Consider the following 24841-nt stretch of genomic DNA (forward strand, 5'->3'; position numbering starts at 1 on the left):
TTGGCTATTAACGGTTCAATTACAAGATCCCGAATTAAAACGCATTAGGACGATAATTGAGTCAGGAGACGCCGATAACAATAAAGACATTTTTACTAACTATGAGGTCTTAGGAGGCAAAGTTTACAGAAGAACGTCCCAAGGCCGTCGTTGGGTGGTTCCAAAAAACTGCATATGGCAGATCATTAAATGTAACCACGACGATTTGGGTCATTTTGCTGTAGACAAAACCATTGAACGAATAAGCTTACAGTATTGGTTTCCTAGAATGAGACATGTCTTAAAAAAATATATTAAAAATTGCATTAACTGTATTTACTACAAAAAGAAAGGGGGGGCTAAAGAAGGTGAGTTGTACCCGTTGCCAAAATATGCAAGACCTTACCACACGCTTCATCTTGATCATTTAGGCCCTTTTGTTAAAACTAAAAGTAAAAATCAATATTTATTAGTCGCTGTGGATGCTTTTACAAAGTTTGTGTTTATCTTTGCGGTAAAATCAACAAAAACTTCATGTGTTATTAAAGAACTTGAAAATCTGTCAAAAACGTTTGGTAATCCAAAACGTATAATAACCGATGCCGGTAGTAGTTTTACCTCAAACGAGTTTACTCAATATTGCACTAATAAGAACATACATTTGCATACGGTGGCAACGGGCATGCCTCGTTCGAATGGCCAGGTGGAACGATTCAACAAAACTATCCTCGACGCTTTAAAAACACTAGGCGCCAATACAACCGATGACAGATGGGATCAGTACGTAAAAATATTACAGCAAGGTTTAAATAGTACCATACACAAAACTATACAAGCAGTCCCTAGTGAAGTTTTCTTCGGATATAGGTTACGTACAGATAGCGATAGTTTAGCGCCAGGATACGATGATAACTTGATAGACGTGACAAGGTTGCGTGAGAATGTAGATAGTAATATTAAGTCAAATGCACAGTATCAGAAAGAGAGGTTTGACCGATCTCGAACTAAGGCACCTGCATACAGTGTGGGAGACCTGGTTATGGTAACGATTCAAAGTCAGAGTAATGATGGTAAAAGCAAAAAGTTGTTACCTGTATACAAGGGCCCGTTTCAAGTCAGCAAGATTATGGGAAACGATAGGTATGAGGTGACGGAGGTAATTGGGAGTGAAAGGAGTAATAAAAAGTACACTGGAGTAACTGCCGCTGAAAATATGAAACGGTGGATCAATATTGGTGATTGGAGTATTAATTAATATCAACCAATGTGTATAAGACCATGTTGGCAAGGTAAGATGATAAGTAAAACAACCTTGCTTTGTTTATATTCCCTTTACTTCTTATGATAAATACTAAACAAAACATTATACCTATTTACAATTTCAGTACTATTTCATTTATTTCATCAATAAATTTTTTAAATACTGTTACAAAGTTATCTTACACATAGTCCCTCACAAACTTAAAATGGATTAATGAAGTTCAGAGTTAAGATAAATGCTTCAAAATTTATGAATCTGCTTTATGTGTGACATGCGCTGTATTATATCAAAACTTAATCTCAGTGAAGTCACAGTGGAGGTTGTGATTGGTAAAAATCGAGTTGGGTACACGTAAAATCTTAACTGTTGCGTGGCAAGCTTTTAAGTAGGTATCCACCGATGTGAAACCAAGGCGAACGTGTTTAAGTGAGAAAAACTCTTTGAACATAGGCGGCCTATAAAAGTAACTTACACTGTGGCTATCACTTAGGTATGAATATACAGCTATGTCACGTGGAGACGTGGACTCGATAATGTTTTAATAAGTTTACACATTCTTAACTTATGTGTATGTTTCAGCATGTATCTTAACTCGTGAGGCGCCTGAGGCAGGCGCCATAGAGGACGGCCGTGTTGGCAATCGAGTGCAGCGCTGACGCCACCTTGCGGAGGAGCGAGGAACTACACCGAATGTCAACACATCAATCGATGGCTCGAAAGCGCCATCTACCCAACGGCGAAGGAAACTGCTTCAAGATCAGTTAGGGCAGAGGAAGGGGTAGAACCAGTTGTGTTTAAATAGGCCGACAGAGGCATCAGAGCTCTCTTCTTTCTGGGATTTCATGGGCGAAGCATAGGCGAGATAGGCTATTCGTATTTTTGTAAATAAACTGTAATTTGGCTGTTGAAATCAAATAAAATTATTAACTTCACAAGTGTTTATCCATAGCAATCCACCTCCCCTTAGTTTGGTAGATTTAACTATCGACAACATTATCTCTAACTCACAATTTTAAAATACCGACTTAGCGGGTTTCCCTTTGAAAGAGCCAGACGGCCACTTACGTATAAAAACTGTTTTTTCTGTCGTTACTTAGCGTAGAAATTCCGTTTTTGATCCCAAGGAGAATTTAGTTTGGCTGCAGCGACATTGTGAAATTATGCAGTATTTGCTGAGTGTAAAAACATTTGCTTTAACTTGAAAATAAATCGAGGTTTAGACTAGCAAGAACTTACATGCAATTTACGTTACATTGCCGACTACTAAGGTAAACTGCATTCAAAAGTTTGATCAGATATTGCAATGTAACGTAAATTGCATGCAAGTTCTTGCTAGTCTAAACCTTGCTTAAGACCTAGATGTAAACGTATAATTTAGTAACAAAATTCTACTAATATTATCCAGAACTCCTAGTGTCAATTTCATTTCATAGCGTGACGTCTGACGTGCCGCATGCGTGCGTTCTCATTTTGTATGGGATTTTGAACAGCGCGCCAAGCGGGACGTTATGGAAACTCAAAATCCCATACACAACGCGTAGTCACGCTATAGAAACACTAGGGGTACTGTAGCCGCCCAGAGAGCTATAAAATGTTTACCGTGCTTTTCTAATTTGAATCCTTGTTTCGACCAAAGAGGATAGAGCGGTACTTGTAACCACAGTAAATTCACTGCCATCTATCGACACACTTTAAAGCTAAAAATGAAGATTTATAAAAATACGATAAAATGTATTTAAATATAGATAAATGTTTTTTTTTTCTGCATTAATTATTTTTATATGTTGTCTTCGGTTACCGCGATAGATACTCATGAAATAAAACTATGAAAACGGATTATATCGCGTATATTTTTTTTTTTTTTTTTTTTATCGCGTATATATATATATCTTTACTTGAAAAAAAATAATTATAGCGTATAACTAGCCTTATGAACCGATTTTGCATGTACAACCAGCCTTAAAGTTTGTAGTCTATGATTGTTCATTATTTTAGTATGTGGGTATTTTTGCATTTTGTAATTTTTCCTCAGTCACCCGTTGACCACGAACGCTGTAAAGAGTTCGAAACGTCGGGATGTATTATAAATTCAATATACGCGATATAATCCGTTTTCATAGTTTTATTTTTATATGATTTTGGCCCATGTTCTTTCACTGATATGCGTTAAAATTGTTAAATAACAAACGAAACCGTCAACGCCCTCTATACGTGAGTAGGCCAAAGGCAGTGGCGCCATCTGATCGAGAATCACATTTTCTTGATTTTCGAGGCACGTTTTTTCCTTAGACTGTATCCATCTATTACAGAGTTATATCTATCTTTGTTTCGACAAATCAACATTGCATTTGTCTTGCTAAGTTTTAATGTATGGGCGGTTAGGTAATATGCGAAAGTAAAACTGTCTGCTACTTCAGTGCATGCACCTATACTGTGCTTACTTATAGCAAATAGTTTTTTGATTGATTGATTGATTGATTGACGCTTAATCCGTTGATTGATTTAGGGAGTTAAAATTTCGCATGGGCATAGTTTGGGTGCCGGTAAAAGACAGGATAGTTTTTATCACGAAAATAATCATGATACGCAAACGAAGCCGCGATCAGAAAGCAGCTAGTCTTAATCTTAAATAAGTGAGGAAAAAATAACCTAGTCTTAACAAAACTTCCGTGAGACACAGACATATTAAATATATTAATAACGGGTCACTCACGTGTTTTAAGTCGAAAACGCTCTACATGTTTCACTCCGTACCGAGGAGCGTCATCAGGAGCTTGCGTCGACGGTGACGGTTCTCTATCCAAGAGTGTCAGGCCCTTGCTAAAAACAAACAAACAGTCATTGCTCGATCTTGTCGTTTTGAAGTGTTTCCTATACTTTTACAGATGTATCTGACAAACTGATGACAGATGCGTCATCTATCTATATTTAACGTGCATTACCGGGATTAAAAACGGAAATCAATCATTTATTTATACATTTGTACATTATTTTATACATTTATATGTAAAGTTATGGCAGTTTTAAAATAAGACTAGCTTATTAAATATATTAATAACGGGTCACTCACGTGTTTTAAGTCGAAAACGCTCGACATGTTTCACTCCGTACCGAGGAGCGTCATCAGGAGCTTGCGTCGACGGTGACGGACCGGCGCACCGTCGTTGAGAGCCCTCAAACTTCTAAACGGTTTAGTTGGCTCGGTCCAGGATGCTGACCTTTTTAATGACAAGTTGTGTCTTTTGTGCTCAAAAATATCCGAATATTTAAATGTTTTTGTCACACGTCCCGAGACTGAGGCGGTTGGGAGATATGCCCGAATGTTGTTTTATTATGTTTAATTATGTTATTTATGATGAATTGTTTGTTTTGTTGTGTTTTACTTGTCTTGTGCTGTGTATGAAATGTTTTTTCCCATGTCATGGCGTTTGGCCTCCGCTGTGAGCCGGACATGTTTTTGTAAATAAATAAATAATAATAATAATAACTTTACATATAAATGTATAAAATAATGTACAAATGTATAAATAAATGATTGATTTCCGTTTTTAATCCCGGTAATGCACGTTAAATATAGATAGATGACGCATCTGTCATCAGTTTGTCAGATACATCTGTAAAAGTATAGGAAACACTTCAAAACGACAAGATCGAGCAATGACTGTTTGTTTGTTTTTAGCAAGGGCCTGACACTCTTTGATAGAGAAAGATAGTGTTATTGCGATTCCTATAAGAGGAAAGAGAAAATAGTGCCATGCTTTGTCCTTATCACCGACCGGGTTTTTTTTTCATGGTCGGGTTATGGCAGCATAGGTAGGAGGCGATGGCGAAATACCGAAATTTATAAGAGTGAAAGAGAAAAAGGATTATGCTGCCATACATTAACCTGTCAATACATGAATATGTCTTTCTCTTACCCCTGGTCGCTCGGTTTCATGTCTATAACTACTATACTATGTCTATGGTTTTTAGAGACAGGTAGACCTTACAAAAGCCAATCCGCAAATCCGCAATTGTCAAAAACGTTCAAATTACAAATCTTATTTTGTATAGGAATTACTCATATAGTCAACTCATGCCTAAAAGCAATGCCGCCTTTTGTAGTGACACGGCGTGCATTTTTGCATAAACCGCCCCTTATATGTGACATTTTCAACCAAAAGGTACCACATTGTCGCTTGTCAATAAGGTTGATTTCAAATTGAAGCTGTATGGAAATAGCGCCTTATTGACAACCGACAATAAACCCTTTTAATTGAAAATGGCACATATTTCAAATGCTACACAACTTACAGAAATCCTTTCGCACACTTACAGCAAGTCCACTTGTATTAGCTAATTACACTAATTAGAAACAAGTTTTCGTTACCCGATACACAGATGAAAGGCCCGCCGATCGCGAGATAGCGAGTGATGAATCTGTCCGCTGTAGTCTGTGGGAGAAAGTATGGCGGCGGTGGATTTGAAACTTATGTTTGCGTAGTCTTGATCAAATTGGAATATTCAACAAAATTGAAATTATATTAAACCGGACAAGTGCGAGTCGGACTCGCCCACCGAGGGTTCCGTACTTTTTAGGGTTCCGTACCCAAAGGGTAAAAACGGGACCCTATTACTAAGACCGCTGTCCGTCTGTCCGTCTGTCTGTCTGTCACCAGGCTGTATCTCATGAACCGTGATAGCTAGACAGTTGAAATTTTCACAGATGATGTATTTCATTATATATATAACAACAAATACTAAAAAGTACGGAACCCTCGGTTTTTAGTATTTGTTGTTATAGCGGCAACAGAAATACATCATCTGTGAACATTTCAACCAGCTATCACGGTTCATGAGATACAGCCTGGTGAGAGACAGACAGACGGACAGCGGAGTCTTAGTAATAGGGTCCCGTTTTTACCCTTTGGGTACGGAACCCTAAAAAAGTAAGAATAGGTAATCTGAGGTGAAAAAAGACATTCACGGTAGAAACTTCATCATCATCTTCCTCGCGTTGTCCCGGCATTTTGCCACGGCTTATGAAAGCCTGGGGTCCGCTTGGCAACTAATCCTAGGTATTGGTGTGGGCACTAGTTTTTACGAAAGCGACTGGCACCTGACTTTCCAACCCAGAGGGGAAACTAGGCCTTATTGGGATTAGTCCGGTTTCCTCGCGATGTTTTCCTTCACCGAAAAGCGACTGGTAAATATCAAATGATATTTCGTACATAAGTTCCGAAAAACTGATTGGTACGACTCTTATTAATTTTCTTTTTTTCTTTTTTATAATCATCGTACTCAAGGCTTTAACAATTTAATATAAAATACGCCTCTCGACTCTTTTACAGAACTTTAATAGCAGGTTTCAAAATTAATTATAAAAAAGCCCTTTGCCCGCGAACATGACATCACCGTTTTCCATATAAAATATGTTTTATAGGTTGGAAATTTTATAAATCCCTATACATCAATAAAAAACAACAATTAAAACTCACTCCGCAAAAAGCCACACCTTACCAGAATCCAATTAGCAAAAAAACTCAATAATTGTGACCAAACTTTCACTCAAGTGTACTCACTTTGACTAGACTCAGAGCCAGACACATTGTAGGGGAATATCAAAGTGAGTCGATACCGGGACTTGAAAAGATCAAATGCAGATCGAGTGGGGTTACGATTTGTTGGGCCTATGTTTTGGTATCGATCGAAAAAAATATAATAAACATATTAAATATATTAATAACGTACCGTTACGTTTACGTTTTTCGACTTAAAATACGTGAGTGACCCGTTATTAATATATTTATTAATATGTCTGTGTCTCACGGAAGTTTTGTTATTAAAATATAATACACACACAACTTTTGAGACAAATTAACTTAGTTTTTATTTAAATATTTTTGTGTTTCTTTTAAGAAGTCACACTAATTAAAAAAACACGCGCCTCGTCTTTCTAAGATTGCATATACTCGAAAAATTAGGACCTCGGTGACGGGGTAGCCAGGTCAATATAATTTTATGTACATCTTTTTCAGCTTTTAATTTAAAAAAATACAGGTACCTATAGCTAACTATTAAAAATACCCAAAAATTCTGAAAATAGACTAATAAGTAAGTAACAAAACTCGAATTGTACTTGTAAATTTTACTTGATTACCTATTATAGTATAACCTACTTAAGTAAGTACTTAGTGCAAATTGCTAATAACAACTTGACTCGTGTAAACTGGCCTTATAAAAGGCGTTAGTTCTATTGTAATGGCAATAAATAATAGGCAAATATATAATGCTAAATTTCTAAGTATCAATTTATCTAAAATTTGCTTAATTATAGATCGTAAAACCATAACCCTCTAGATTCGAACATACGAGTAGTTGGTTAAAGAAAGGCTTGATTTCGAAGCGTAATGAATAATAGACGTATCGTTTTCAACTAATCACTTCAGACAGACCACTCATAATTTCATTAGTCAATATTCTAAAACGCACCGTCATATAGTAGCGGCCGCCAACGTCTCAGTCAAACAAAAACTCAAACAAATCGGCCGGCAGATCGACAGACATCACTACCGTTCGGACTGGGTGGTACGGGCTATCATACCATCTAAGTTCATTACAACGATTACAATCAACTCACGACCAAACTATTCCTGATATGCAACAATAGATGGCGCTGCATTCAGCACCATCATTCAGCAATTACGTCCGTACTGCTCTAACTTACCGCGCTATGCTAAGTTTAAGTAAGACGGAAGCATGTTCGGCGTCGTCTTCAAAGGAGTGATTGTGATTGATGATCCGATTGTCTAATACCGCATTAGGGTCAACAAATTTCTTGAATCGTGCTTTTCTTTTGCAGGTCACAAAGGTGAAGCGCGGAAGTGAAAAAAACAGTTGTAAAGCCGCGTTCAATGACCGTTTAGACTTTAGTGTCAACCCTGTGTCCTTAATTAATTAGCGTGCGCCAATAAGACGCGCGTATTCGGTGATAAGTACTTAAATTCCGCCAGGGTTGTCAAAAACAAGTGCGTAAAGAAACAGTCATTGCGCTGGTCGCGGATCGTTCCGTGTGGGGGGCAGGCAGCGGGGTGGCGCTGCACGGGGGGTGGGGGCGGCCGGCGCCGGCGCACGCCGCCACCACGCTGGTCGGCGGGCTGGTGCCGCCGCGGGAGCCAACCACGGCGGCGGAAGCGTTCTGGAAGATGCCACACAAAGGTGAGTCAACATTAAACGATATTTCTTAAGTAGGTACCTATGTATAATGTACACATAGTCACTTTATGAATGAATTCATAATGTATCCATGCAATCTTACAACTGCTAGACAAAGGATAATTTTATGAACACACGTTAGGAAGATATTTACAAAGTGGTTCCTGTACAAAAAACCTGTTAAGAAAAGATTTTTTCATAAACATGCACAGAAACAAAAATCGTAATGATGAAATGTCATGCAATCGTTAAACCTTCTTACAATATTTCGACGAATAAAACATTGCTAGAAACTTTTAGGCATCATATACGACATTTACACGACGCAAGTCTCTGTGAACGGTGTTAGCGAGTAGTTTAGTAACACCGGTAACACGTCAAAAGTTCAAAATACCACACACACCAAAGCTAGTGCAACCTGGCTGAAACGTCAGAAAAAAGGTAAAATAGTGAAATTTTATCGCGTTAGAGATAGACCCGTTAGTGACATAACGTGTACCTACAAAACGCGAGAGTTCAAATTTAAAGTGTTATAATTCAAAATTACTTTTAGTACCTAATATTAAGAGAGTATCATTTCATTCCATTTGGAGTTGAAACTCTAGGTCCATGGGGTCCCAGCGCGCATAAGTTGTTTGCAGAAATCGCGAAGCGTCTGGTTGACGTAACTGGTGACCGAAGAGCTGGCGGCTTTCTCGCACAACGTATCAGCATTGCGATACAGCGGGGAAATGCCGCCAGCATCCTTGGTACAATGCCTCAAGGGCATATTTTAGATTTAAGCTAGTTATTAATTTCGTTTACGTAGTACCACTGTATATATCTTGTATGTAAATAAATGTTGTTTCTATTCAAAAGAAAAAAATGTTAAGTTGCCATGAGTTTAAAAACATTCTGTCTAGTTATTGAATACAATAGTAACAATAAACTGAAGTACTTAAAATTGTACATTAATAGTAGTCGGTGCTAGTGGATTGGAATCGATTTATTTATACAGCAAATAAACAGTATTAATGGATTTTTACCGTTTGACTCGGACAGCCATCGCGTATGTTACACTGATAAATAATTCATTAAATTAAACTGTTCATTTATTTAAAATTCCCTATACTATTTAAAAAAATGAAAACACGATTGCCCGTGGGCTTTAGCTTCGTAAATGGAAGGAATTATGGACTATGTTATAAGATTACATTTATTTAAACTTTCACGATTTTTACTCATTCTTATTCACAACGACGATCGTGAGTATTGTGTACCGATCCAGTAACATCCCTAGTGTGCAAAACGTTAAAGTTAATAAACAAGACCAAGTTAGGGCCAAGGTTCGGTGCGGGTAGAAGATGTTGATGTCAACTTTAGCACAGAATAAATAATAGTACTTGGTACAGAAGGTCCACTCTCTAACAAAACGCGTCTATTACGACAGATGACCGATAGGTGGCGCAAGCGCGAGCAGGCGTCCGTTCCGTAGCGGTGCGCGGCAACTAATATGGCTAGACACCAAAATTGGTGTGGGCCGCATGTACTAGTAGCGACGCGATGAAATCGCGGAGTGAGCCACGCCTGACTTTAGCCAGTCTTCTCCGAGACCACGGGGACAACGCCGTCCTCGAAACGTCGTTGTGAAAATAATGTTACATTTTGTGGTCAGTTGAAAATCAAATTATGTAGTGTTGTGTTCCTGATGGTGGTAAGGTTTCCACAGTGCTCCCAAGGAGAAATGGATGCTGATAAGCAATAACGTGTTAACCCACATAATCCATTTTGAGAAAATGGCGTTTGTTGAGTGTTTGTTCTAAAAATTAAAGATTTTGTTCAAACTGTTTTAGTTGTCAGTTTAAATACGACGAATACTAGTGATTTATAATTAAATTTTTCGAAATAAATTTAAATTTATCGTAATAATCAGCTTTTTGGTTATTGCGAATTGCATTACGACGTGAAACTTTCTCAAAAACGTGTCATTATACTGAACACAGTTTTGCTAATTGTGTAAATCTGCATTTGAACTTATAATCCACATGTTATAGCACCTAACTTGTTGTTATTAAATACTAACTTAATATAAATTTTGTTTTGCAATAATCAATCAAGCCTCACAATGCATTGATACCATATTTTTCTCGATTTGCAAGAATTATTCAAGTCTAACAAGTTATTTAAAATCAATATAATTATAAAAATAACATTATTTTACGAATGTGCATACATTCAAATTGTTGAACTTGGCATTTAAAATGAATTGTTAAGAAAAACTACAGCATTTTGTGATTTTGTTTAATTTATTTCGGCAAAGTAACCTAAAAAATAAAACCCCTAAAAATAGTGTGATTACGCTTTATAAATACCTTATTTCGTTCAGCATTAGTATTAAAAACCGCAACAATTAACATAATTGTGCACTAAATTTGGAAAATTACTTATTAAAAACACAATTTTTTGCAACACTTACCTTCAGAGCGCTTCTGGTAAAACAGAACTAATGGAATGGGATTTCCGCAATAATGAGTTAACCTCTCTTAAGACATTATTGACATTTTAGTATGCGTTCTGCCCATTACTGCAATAAGTTAAGGTACTAGACGCATTAATGCAAAACAACCAACACGTGTTAACGGATTTGTGATAACTTTTTTTCCTTCTTTTGGATTATTAATAAATTTCAAATCACTTAGGTCATTTTTGCAAAATTAAGTAGAGCGGACCAGCTACAATTTGGCATTAAAATCTAATTTTTTTAGTTTTTGTGGGTTGACACATTATTGCTTATCAGCATCCAAATGCGAGAAAGTATGATGTGACTTGCCATTTAGTAATCTCTTAAGGTCATCTTCCTGATTTGCGTATTAGATCGAAAGTGAAAATGGTTTGATTTATACGTAGTAAGTTAACTTGCATTAGAGTATTTTAGAATTATGTATTAATTTGCTATAAAATTGCTTTTATTTACATTTATTCAATGGTTTTTCTCAGGATAGTGAGTGAATAACACAATTTTTTCCAAAACTAATTTTCCTAGAGCAAGTACAGTTACAGCCATACCCAAACTTTAAAGTAACGCCGTACCACACCTAATTAAGTACACTGTACACAGTTCACAAAGACATTAAGTCAAGTGTACACGCGCCGAGTTGCAGCGGTTGCTATGGCACTAAGTCTTAACTCTCATTACTATTGGTTCCAGTTAAAAAGTATCAAGATACGAGTTTTACAAAAGTGAAGATCGTCATTTACAGTGGCAAAAACTCCAGTAGTACATTACTTAATATATATAATCTTATACAAAAGTAGGCTACATATCAAGAGTAGGCGGAAACTTTATCTAAGTTTTTATCAGTAGGTATTATTAATCGAGAAGTTCTTTTTCCTATAAAATATAACTTCTGTCATAAATATGAGTACCTAAATAATATCAAAGGCTTGTCGAGACTAAGTAATAGTGCAATAGTAAAGTTCCCTCATATTTTTTCCACAGCAGAAGTATAACATAAGTCCAATATAGCATTCAATAAGATGATTATGTCCAGCAGTGGAGGTGTACTGCTAAAATACCTATGGTTGTTAATAATATCGCGTCATAAATGCTACCAAAATATAAGCTAAATACACTAAACCAACGCGTGAAGAGGCAGGCAGCAAAGTGACGTCAGCGACGTCATAATGACGACGCTGACGTCATAATGACGTATAAATGCTGTTAGGCTCATCGTCTTGAATACGTGAGTGACCCATTTTAATATATCTAATATCAAAATTCTAAAGTGACTTATATTCGAGTTTCCACGGTAACAGTAACGAAATCTAAGTACGAGTAAGACAGTGGCGAGTTTGGAAACTTGAGGCAACTGTTGTGTAGTAAACAAGTAGAGTTGCCGAGTTAGTCATACTAACTGGACTTAACTACTATCCTGATGAATTTATGCTGTCGGGATTTGAAACAGCTATACAAGATGGCAGCTTATGTGACGCATACCTACTGTACAAGGATGGTTCCTTATTATGGGGTCAATTCGTTTATTACACACACGTAAAACAATAAATGGGAGAATCACATTTGCAATTTAATATTTATAAAATTTTAGGTCTATCAGAGAGCAAATAGCTTGTTTTAAATTAAAGTATAAGATTAAGGTCGTTCCATCGGTTTGCCGCTGTCTCTGTCACATTTCGCAAGAAAGAACGGGAAAGATCATGCGCGCCAAGTGTCAATTTTGATCGAACTTTGTCGATTTTTATTTATTTAAAAAACGTGACCCTACAATATCGAAATTCGAAAGCTATGAAATTACTATTTAAGTTAAGATTGTTTTTTCTTCTTTTTTTGTTTATAGTATCACATAATAAATAACCGAGTAAAGTTGGATTAAAAGTCCGAGTTAGAGGTTACTTTGGGAATTAATTGTATCGATCGAAGTGTCATAATTCGTGTATCGGAAGCTATGATATTAAAGATAATATAGTCAAGAACTACATATATTTTTTCCACGTCTACGAATATCAACGCCTCTTAGAAAAACAGGATCATATAAGGAGATTTTTTGCCTTCTGGCTCAGGGAACCGCCTTAAATTATACCTGACATACAGGATTATATTTCTAGTTCAGGCGCACGTAACAATGTACGTAATATGTAAAAGTGCACAAATTATGTAACATTGATAAGGTCACTATGTATATAGATACATAGTGATATTTAACTATAAGCGAAATTATCAATTGAAGTTTAAATGTCGTGGACAGATTAGTATCGGTCTAAAAGTTGATTCGCGCAAATAGTTATACGTTGTATGACCTAAAATCAAAGGTTAAAAATGTAGTTTTCCCTGAATCTTCTTGTATGTTGTGATATAGCAAACTGTGGACATTTTGTCTCAGTTTTTAAGATTGAGTAAACATTAGATATAACGTAAATCGGAGTATGACCATAAGATAAAATTTATCGTGCTTCCGTATTTTTGTGGACATTAGTACAAGTTTTTATTAAACCGTAATAATACGATATAATTAATGGGACAAGTCGTGTCTTAATTCAATAAAAAACTTCTCAAAACTACCCTTTAAATCTCCAATAGACTACCAACCAGAAAGTTTTTACTACGGCTTACAAGATAGAGTGGCAAGTTGTCAAGTAGTCAAGTAAAGTTGGCAAGTCGTTAGTGGATGACCTTTTGAGACGCTTGTTAGGATTTGCATAAAGTTTCCAACTCTATGATTCTCGGTTTTAGTTCAATTTTTGGTATTCTAAAGGAGTTGAGGATGCAAATTTTCTAGGAAATAACTCAGCTAAGCGCCACTTGCACCGTTCCACTAACCCATGTTTAACCGTTTAAACCGTTAACCCAGTGTCAAATTACTCAAATTGTAATTGACTTCCTGTCTGTTATAAATTGTACCGTATTTAATATTGTCTTCGGTTACCGCGATAGTTACTCATGAAATAAAACTATAAAAACGGATTATATCGCGTATATTGAATTTATAATACATCCCGACGTTTCGAACCCTTTACAGCGTTCGTGGTCAACGGGTGACTGAGGAAAAATTACAAAGTGCAAAAATACCCACATACTAAAATAATGAACAATCATAGACTACAAACTTTAAGGCTGGTTGTACATGCAAAATCGGTTCATAAGGCTAGTTATACACTACAATTATTTTCAAGTAAAGATATATACATATATATACGCGATAAACGCTGTAAAGGGTTCGAAACGTCGGGATGTATTATAAATTCAATATACGCGATATAATCCGTTTTCATAGTTTTGTACCGTATTGTTCAGATAGTTTAGGTTTATATTAATTAGTAAGAGTTAGGTCGAAAATCACAGACTGTTTACTTGGTTTGTTCAGTTGTTTGGATAATGTAAATAAGTGACCGCTTCTGGGGTGCATTTGAGAACAAACTGACTGGCTCAACCGACGCTGGAGCCGATAATACAAATCACACAATTGATTGTTTACTCGATTACTGATACCTGCTGCTGAAAAAAGTTAAACTTATTGAATTAACTTCATGATATAATAAATAAATAAAATCAATAAAAACAATATGACACATGTACAATACAATATATTCGATGAACAATACATACAAGTGCACTGTCTCGTGTAAACCGTGCCTATAATTTAACTGTTGACACCATATTCCATATTTAAACTTGAACGCTCTAGTTCCAGCAGACAAAATAATGGCAAACGCGCTCAATCATTAAAATTCCTCGAAGGCGGTGGTCGCAATTGCTGTTTATCCCGTTCTAACAGCCGTTTTTCCGGTCTATTTGTCTTTGTCTGGCGCTTAATGTGACAGTCTCGCGGCATGCTCGGTTTGGCTGTGACACCGAGCCAAGTCGCCGATGCGAATTTGTGGCGTTTTTAGGGTTTTGGTTAAACCTAATATCTTTGTATGTGAGGCACGTAAAATAAGGCTGTTTTTTTTTTAAAGTTAGAAAATAGTGTCCTTTGTTTTAAAGAAAATTTGCGTTTGTAGTTGCAGATAAACCAATAATGTCCACGTAGGTTTCTAATTTAAATTAAGAAAGTTATTTATGCGGGCCGTAGTCAATAAGATTAGGTACTGTAAAATACTGGTTTTTGTTTGCAACTTCGTCCGCGAAGAACTAAGTTAAAGAATACTTCCTTCTTCGAGCCTTAAATTATCCCCATACCTAAAAAGTTTTCTAACAAATACACAATAATAAGTAGGTTTGAATATATATCGTGCTACCAAATATTTTAAACGCCTACAAAACATCATTTTCCTCTAAAGAAGAAAGAAAGAATCGTACGTTAAAAAATGGATGGAGGTTTTAGAGGAGGCCACTCCAACAGGTATAAAAGTGGACGTTGTTTTTCAGGTCTTAGTCGTTCACATACTTAGGCGGCCTCTACGTGAAAGGAAATACAAATTTAGGGCTTACGCTGGTCTATTTTGTGGTGTAGTATTCGACCGAAACCGTTTTTTTTTTGCCGAAATTGAAGGTTCGGTTTCGCTGTTCGGTCGCATACTACCAAAAATACCGTTTCGGCGCGACCGAATGGTTCGGCAGTTTTTTTGGCCGAAACCGAACCTTCGGGTGGCCGAACATCGGCTGATTAGACGGTTATTTTCTTTTTTCGTGATTTTGGTCCCAATAGCGAAAATCGTTCATTATGACCTCGGTATGTCGTAGGTCATGAATTTATATGATCCTCGTAGACTTCGTAGATGGTTATTGACTTATTACAAAAATCACCCAGTATATCAGTTAACTCCATCACTTCAAAAATCTCAACTGACTATGACATTCTAATTTCAAAAGCTTCCAACCGTCCCGATTAAAAATAAAGAACGCCGAACCGTCGGCATCGGACACGGAGCGAATTTCGAAAAAGGAACAACGCGCGCATGCGCTCAGACGCCGCGTGACACGTGGCCGGCGTTTGGGTTTTGAATTTAGAATTTAGGATCAGCGTTCTATTAGCGTGATAAATTAAAAAGGTGAAAAGTAAACTTATTGCAGTGCAAATTTTATGGGTACCTATTAGGTAGACTAGGTAGCTTATAAGTACCTAAAGGCATAGGTAATTAATATGCCACACGTTATTAATATTAATATCCAACAAACAGTCCTCAGTTTGACGGAAAGCCCAGTTTATATACCTACGTGTATTTTATATTTATTTTTAACTACGCACGCCCAGTTGAGTGGCGTTAAGACTGGCTCTCAGTACAAATTTGTCTACAACACTTCTCAAAATACGCTAACGCACTGAAAACGCATATTACTTAATGTAAAATACAAAACCCTAACGCATTTAACACCTCACTACGTATACTCAGCGTTAAGTTCAAGGCCACTCCTTAATTAACATTCAGTAGATGGTACAGTCAAGGGCATAAATATATAACATTCCCAAAGTTTCAAAAATATGTGTACGCTCTTACACCTTCACTATCACTATATAGTATAAAACAAAGTCGCTTTCCGCTGTCTGTATGTCTGTCCCTACGTATGCTTAGATCTTTAAAACTACGCAACGGATTTTGATGTGGTTTATTTTAATAGATAGAGTGATTCAAGAGGAAGGTTTGTATGTATAATTTGTAAAGGTTTTGTGTAAATTTCTTGAGCTACGCGAAGCCGGGGCGGGTCGCTAGTAGAAGTAGTAGATAATTAAGTCGTGTTTACATATTTATGAGCCATTTGTCTGAATCGATATTTTTGCCTTCGACTGTATTCCAACTTAAGTAGGTATTAATTTTTGTCAACTACTTAAATGGTTAATACAGTTAGGTTTTAAATCCATAATTTTCATTACTAAACAATGAACTTCAAAACAATACAAACCGCAAAGTAGTCTTAATCCTATTGTTTATTTTTGTTCTACGGTTTTGCTAAATTGTGCCATTCTCAATGAAAAGGGTACTTATTGTCGTTTGTCAATAAGGCGTTATTTCTTCCATATAGCTTCCATTTGAAATCAACCTTATTGACGAGCGACAATGCGGTACCTTTTGGTTGAAAATGTCACAATTTGTCAACTACTACATACAAGCGACAAAGTGTAAGAAGCGATTAGGAACTTGTGTTTTTAACTTTTGAAATGTTGGGACACTTGGGACAATGGTTTCGTTCTATTGTTTTTTAAAACTTTAAAGGGGCCCACTGACTATCAGTCCGCCGGACGATATCGGCCTGTCAGTTGTTCGGAACTGTCAAATTTTTGTTCTAACTGACAGGCCGATATCGTCCGGCGGACTGATAGTCAGTGGGCCCCTTAAAAGGTTGGTGTAACCTGAGCAACCGTTATGGTTTACTTCATTATACTACTTATTATACAATTATTTTACATAAGAAGTAAAAATAATATGTGTAGAACTTTTTGTACAAAGAAAAAAAATACAGTATCATCATTCAAGTAGTCATGAAGTGATGACTGATAATAATCAATGTCGATATTTTAGTTACTTACTTACTTACTTACTTCGCTGGCTCAGCGACCCGAAGTGGATCTTGGCCTCCGATACTAGGTTTCGCCATTCGTTCCTATCCTGTGCGATCGGACGCCATTCAGCCGCCTGGATGTCACAGGTCCTTCTGGACCTCATCGATCCACCGGTACCTAGGCCTTCCCACCGGACGTCTCCCAGTTAGTCGCCCCAGATAAGCTCTCTTGGCCTCACGATCCTCTCCCATCCTCTCCACGTGGCCGAGCCAGCGAAGCCGAGCAGCCTTGCTCTCGCCGATGATGTTGGGCTCGCCCACCAGTTCTTCCTCCTTACTCTTTTGGTTCTTTTGTAAATAAAAAAATATCGTTATCGTTATCGAAATATCGCTTAGATAATCAAAAAAAAAGATTATTACAAAAACTACTATTTTATAGATTATTTTACACCATGCATGAAATAAAGCACCAGAAGATTAATAGAGAAACGCAACAGTTATTTTTAGACAATTTCTATTTTAAAACCTGTATAAAGCTATACAGAGTAGGTAATTTGATTGTGACGTCACATGTTAGTGTTTCGTATAAATTCCATAGTAGCAAAATCGTTTTGACAGTGAAAAAATAAACTTATTTGACTAGTAGTCAAATACCCTATAAAACATCATATATTATATAACACTAAAATAATCTTTACTACAAACTATAACAGAGGTCGTCAACATTTTCGCACAACGCAGTGTTATAAAATTCTGAATGCATAAATGTCGTTTGTGAACGTTTTTACTTTTTTTCGAGGGGCGTGGTTGACAGCATTCGCAATAAATTATGTCAGAATGAAACAAACGGCTCGACGAATGAATGAAACTGTTCGCTAAAAAAAGTTGACATTAGTTAGTTGAAAAAGTGTGTGATTATTTGTTATTGATATTGAGTGTTAAGTTCGATTTGAGTTTTTAAACGTGTTTTAATTCTTAATGATATAATTTATTAGTATTCAGATATATTTGTACATTTTGCACCATACGGATGGCAGATATTATTTGCGAATATGTTATTTAATTCGTGTTATATAAGTAGATATCTTTGCTTAAAAGCTAGATACTTTTCAGTTCAAATAAAAATAATAATATTGCATTGTTTTACTCAATATGGATTTCCGCAACGTAACGTCTGATTCAATAATTTTGTGTCTAGCATTTAAAATTATCTAGACAAATAAACGAAAAAAGAAAAAAATGCCCACCTATTAACAATTTACTATCTATGCATTTTTAAATAATGCTGCTACATTACCGGCATAAAATGAGTTTTTATTAGGGATGTACCGACTAGTCGCCGACTAGTCGGGAAAGCCGACTATTCGGCCACATTTGTAGTCGGCGATTAGTCGGCGACTAGTCGGCCCAAAATGGCCGATTAGTCGGCCACTTATTAGGTACAGAAAGATAGCACATAAACGAAATAAACAGCAAATATTGATCAAATGTTTAATACCCAGTTTACTCAAATTAATATAATGATACTTTATACCTATTGAGGATGCATACGAATATTTTTGTTCATATTGTTATATTAAATTTGTCTGTAGGGAGTAGATAGATAGATTCGTTTGTTTTAAAGAAAAAGACATAGTACTTTACACAAAAGTATAAAACAAAATGCTTTCATTAAAAGATTGTTAACTTAAAATTAAAACAGCAAAAACAGCAATTTATTAAGTAAAATTGTATACGAAAAATATTAATAAATAAATGAATGATGTCACACTAAAAAACAATGTTTATAATATATACATAGCTAGGGCAAACCTAGGTATTGTCGAAGTATCAGTATGTCGTCGCAGTCCGTACAATATTATGTAGTTGGTTACAATTGCAAACGTTTTATTATGTACAACACCTTGTTTTTTTTTATTTTTTATTTTTTCAAGCATCTGTAATTAAATTACAAAACGCAACACGGGACACTTAAGGAAAGTCTATTTTGCTCAAAAGGCTGCATGCATGAAGTCTGTCATCATCTTCCTCGCATTGTCCCGGCATTTTGCCACGGCTCATGGGAGCCTGGGGTCCGCTTGGCAAATAATCCCAAGAATTGGCGAAGGCACTAGTTTTCACGAAAGCGACTGCCATCTGACCTTCCAACCGAGGGGAAACTAGGCCTTATTGGTTGTTTTTGCATGCGTGAAGTCTGTATTTGAACGAAATATTTTTTATTTGGATATTTGTTGCCGTAATATGTTACATAGGTATATGTATTGTGCATTTCATTTATTAAATCAAATGTACAAAAATTGGGCGCGAAAAGATAAAGCACCGCAAAGAGCAAAACAAATGTTTTTCAAAGCATCCGAACTTAGAAGCTTGCTGCAGTGATTATCCGAATGCAAACATTGAGGAGAGAATGTTTTATGGATTTGGCCGACTAGCCGACTAGTCGGCCGACTAATCGGCCATTCGAGCGCCGATTAGTCGGCTAGTCGGCTAGTCGGCCAAATCAATAGTCGGTACATCACTAGTTTTTATTTATTTAGTTCCAATAAAACCGCTTAAAATCAACCCACGTCGTCAAACGGGATTTGACGGATTCAAAATGGCGTAACTACAATTACATCTCCCCTACAGATTAATTCAAAAACAGATACAAAATAATAATAAGGGGATGTCACCAGGTGTGTCTCACCCTTATGTAATTGTCTATTTAAATAAATTAAACATTACATAATATAGAATGTGGAGTGTTAATGGCGGTATAGAGGAATTAAAAAGGAACATTTGGATTTTTAAAGGATTTAAGCGAACATGGCTGTACAAAAATGAATAAGTCATGAGCGTTATGGGTACTAACAAATTGTAACGTATAAAAAGAGTGTGTAAATGCTGAAGAGAATGAAATTATGCAATAAATTATGAAACATTTGCTGCAGCAACAAAATGACTAGCTTCACATATTTCCTACTTTGAATGGTTTGGTCTTTACCTTTGCACATATCGTATCGGAATTATTGGTACTGTACAGTACAGTACAGTATACTAGCGAATGAAACAACGCGTCAAAAGACATCTGCCACCCTGGAACACTTTTCCGATAGATATATCTCAACAGTTCGCGTTAAAGAGTATCTGTAAGTCTAATTGTTCTACATAATGTCTCTATCTTCTAATTATTAGAGAATGATTGTTACAGAATGGTAGATGTTTTTGACGCGTAATCTGATCCGCTACTTTTGATGATGAATGTAGGGGTCTCTATAGTTTTAAGCAATGTTGGCCAAACGTTAATTGCAATTAACCATTAACTAGTACAAATTGAACCATAAACCGTAACGGACGGTTACAGTTTACGGTTCAATTTGTACTGGTTAATGGTTAATTGCAATTAACGTTTGGCCAACATTGCTTAAAACTATAGAGACCCCTACATTCATCATCAAAAGTAGCGGATCAGATTACGTTAATTGCATTAACGTTTCGGTCAACACTGGTTTTAAGTCGTAATGTATTGGTTTTTCTCAGAAACGCACAACTTTTCAGGATTGCCATAAAACAAACCTAACCTAACCTAACCTATCTATAGGATAACCTTACGAAAATCCTGAAAGTTAACGGTTTCAGAATTATGACTAATGATAATCTGACAATCATTACATTATGACTTTTAATAGTTATATGTCAAACATAGGGATCCGTGAATGTAGTATGGAATAGTCGGTACGCCAATCTTTTTTTAATCATTTCATTGACATGGCTACCATCAAATTTGCGTTTGTTATACATCATCATCATAATTTAAGAGCATGGCTCTTGTCGGTGGAGTATGGTTCTTTAGGTCCCTGTAAGACACGACATTTGCTTTCGCTTTCAGTTGTTGTGTGTAGCTTGCTCGTGGTTTTCCGCGGCCTCTTCTCGCTTCTATCTTGCCTTCTAATATAGTGTTAAAGAAAGTGTCGTGTCTTATCAAGTGACCTATCATTCTGCCTCGTCTATTTTCTATGGTTCTCAGCAGGTTTGTTGTACATATAACTATAACTTCTGTGAAACGATTCCTACAATACAACTCCTAAAAATGTAATTCAAATTCGCTTCCATTCGCTGATAGGTTTGTTTGACGCCATATAACTAATTAATTACTACATGTCCTAACTATCACGTAAAACCTGCACATATGCAACGTAAAAATGCAAAAAACATCAGTCCAGCCGTCCAGCGGTAGCAAACCGACTAAACTGCAGCGACAATAAATGAAAATAATAAATAACTTCAACTACACATGAAATTTATAGCATCGCCATAAAAACGGGGATTAAAAATAAATCGCTCGAATAAATTGCACCTCTGAAATTAAAACACTCCCTCACACGACACGCGTGGCGCGCGGCGCAAGCCACCGGCGCGGCGATTCGCTACGGAATTTTATACTCGGTTTAAAGAATATTAAAGTATTAAGCTGCGTAAATGCTTACATTTGTGACGTTTTCAACCGAAAGTTACCACACTGTCACTTGTCGATAAGGTTAATTTCTAATTGAAGCTATACGGAAATAGCGCCTTACTGACAAGCGACATTAAGTACCCTTTTGGTTGAAAATGGCACATTTATTTCGATTTTCGTAAGAATTAAAGTTCATTCAAACAAATCGAACGTTTTCTTTTTTTTTAATTTTAATAAATATTTAGGAACCCTTCCTATTTGTAAAGCACGATGGAGAACATTGAAATAAATTGTGTTTTTTAGTATTTAAGAGTTGTTCGTGTTAGAGTTTAAAAATATAGAAAAAAATTGGGCTATAGATATTTCTTTAAAGTCCCGCACACAACATTCTTATAAGATCATATAAGTATAAGTAGTAGTAGTAGTGGTAGTTCATATTTATAATTGTATGTAAAGTGTGCTAAACAGAAAATGTTAAATGACGTGTAACGCTTGTTATCAATAAAAGATTGATTGATTGATTGATTGATTGATCACCTTGCTTACTGGGTCTCATGTTATTCTGTCACAGGCATTTATCAAATGAAAATTACTCATATTTCTTGCATTGATAAGTAAACGCAAGGGAATTGTCACTAGATTATATTTTATATATAGCCAAACTGACTTCGCAATCCGCCTCAGCTCATAACCGAATCCACGCGAAGGCGGGGCATTGTCCATTGTTCTTTTAACAGCCTCGCTTGTTAGTGCACCGATGGTTGACGACGCCTGCAAGAGGTGTGATTAATAACGAGTTATGGCGCGAAATCCCTCTTAATTGGCGGATGCTTGACGCAAATTAATTTGTAGTTCCACCCACGCAATAAAAACGGAAGTAAATTCACACCTGTGCTCCCCTGGGGCGTATTTCCCAATACCTGATGTCATTTATATAGTATTCTTTATTTTTTAATCGGTCGTGTTTGTGTGATATACTAGGATTTGACTTAAATCTTGAATATAATGTTTTTATCCCGTACTTTCACGTTCATACAATGCTGCTGGAACAGAAAATAAGAAACAGTAGTTTAAATATATAATAATTCAGCCTATATAAGTCCCACTGCTGGGCACAGGTCTCCTCTCATGCGCGAGAGGGCTTGGGCTATAGTCCCCACGCTAGCCCAATGCGGATTGGGGACTTCACATACACCTTTAAATCTTCGCAGATGTATGCAGGTTTCCTCACGATGTTTTCCTTTACCTAAAAGCTAGTGGGAAATACTCATACTCATTTTTTGATAATATTCCTAAAATATTACTTGTCAACATCAGAATATCAAATGATATTTCGTACATAAGTTCCGAAAAAGTCATTGGTACGAGCGAGCCAGGATTTTAACCCGCGACCTCCGGATTGGAAGTCGGACGTCATATCCACTCGGCCACCACCGCTCCTAACAGTAGTTTAGTGAATAAAAATCTAACAAGAGTTAAAACAGACGTTGTGAAGAGTTGAAAATATACAAATTTAAAAAGGACAAGACAGTAAATTTTTGAAGAAAAGCCGATCTTTATAACTCGAATATAACAATTTTTCCTCGCAAAACGCAAATGACCAAAAACAAAAGAATAATTCCGTCATTCGCATTCAATCCATGTTCGCCGAAATTATAGAAGGCGGCCGCAAAAAAAGGGCCAAAACAATGAACTTTCCCCCTTCAGCCTTAATCAAGGGAGTGCCCCAAATTCGCCCACAAATTGCATCCAATTGTTCACTTTTTACCGCGAGGCGTGTTTATAAGGGGTGTTAGAAAAAAGGGAATTATCTGGCGGACCAACGGTTGTGCGCATCTGACTGATGTGATGTGACGTCATTGGGAGCCATTGGCGTGAAAACGGGTGGAAATAGGACGATTGTAATCAGGGGGCTCGCGTTGCAAACTACGCAAGTTTCTTGGATTAATAATGATAGCATTCCTTAGCTCTGGTGTATACACAGGTCTAATGGGAAGCCATCACATATGTACTTACACCGTGGGCTGGTAAAATTAAACCCGACAAATTTTAACCACGCATCCCTGAGGTCATAAGGAGCAAAAAATGTTATATGTTGTCGCGTAGAGCCACAAGGCGGACACGCTATACATCAAAAATCACTTGCGTTTCTATGTGTGAACGGCACGTCTACACGCGTCATGCGTCATAGTGTGAGTAAGTTGCTTAAAAATAGTACTGAGCGGCCGGCAAACGGCCGTCAATCTGCTGTCGCGGGGCGAGGTAATTCGAGTCGGGGCGGGGCGGTGCGTGGCCGTTCTGTATGATAATAAGTACTATTACTTATTCTGTGGCTCTGGTGTATACACAGGTCTAAAGGGAAGCCATCACGTATATACACCTTGGTTTGGTAAAAGCCGACAAATTTTAACCACGCATTCCTGAGGTCATAAGGAGCAAAAAATGTTATGAGTTTTGGTGAATTTTTTGCTGAAAAACATTTTTTTGCGTTTTCTGCACACGACACGTTATTTCTTTTTACATCTTGTATCATGTTAAAATTTTAATATCTCAAAAACTATACAAGATAACGAAAAACTTGACGAAATAAAACTTGTAACAAATTTAATCACCTTTCATTTTGTTACACTGCCATGTCGCTAAGACGCATAGTTTCCGAGATATAATCGAAAAACAAAAAAATGGAACTTTAAAACCCCCCTCCCCCCCCGGCTCAAGGGCTACGGCCGGGGACTTTTGATATGTTCCTAGTTCAAACAAAGTTACAAAGTCGAAAATTGTGTTCCAAGCATTTCCCTCTATAACTTGTTTTGAGCATTCATTTCCTGGCCATGGAAAATATTGAACATATGTGACGTTTTCAATCAAAAGGTATTGTCGGTTGTCGATAAGGTTGATTTCGAATTGAAGCTATATGGAAATAGCGCCTTATTGACAACCGACAAAAAGTACTTACCCTTTTGATTGAAAATGACACATAATTATATAGTATTAATTTTCTTGAATACCTACTATAATTTCACTTCAATGGTAAGTAATA

General features: G+C 36.6%; 1 protein-coding gene across 1 annotated transcript in view; it reads left to right on the forward strand.

The window, feature by feature from the left end:
* The window catches only part of LOC134747296 (paired box protein Pax-6), a 106634-nt gene that overhangs the window by 11155 nt on the left and 70638 nt on the right, over positions 1 to 24841 (forward strand). Inside the window, exon 2 of the mRNA XM_063681918.1 lies at positions 8082 to 8437. Coding sequence (XP_063537988.1) covers positions 8425 to 8437 — 13 coding nt within the window. The 5' untranslated portion in view covers positions 8082 to 8424. The remainder of the gene's footprint in view (positions 1 to 8081; positions 8438 to 24841) is intronic.

Source organism: Cydia strobilella, chromosome 14, assembly GCF_947568885.1.
Source record: "Cydia strobilella chromosome 14, ilCydStro3.1, whole genome shotgun sequence".
Lineage (NCBI taxonomy): Eukaryota > Metazoa > Arthropoda > Insecta > Lepidoptera > Tortricidae > Cydia > Cydia strobilella.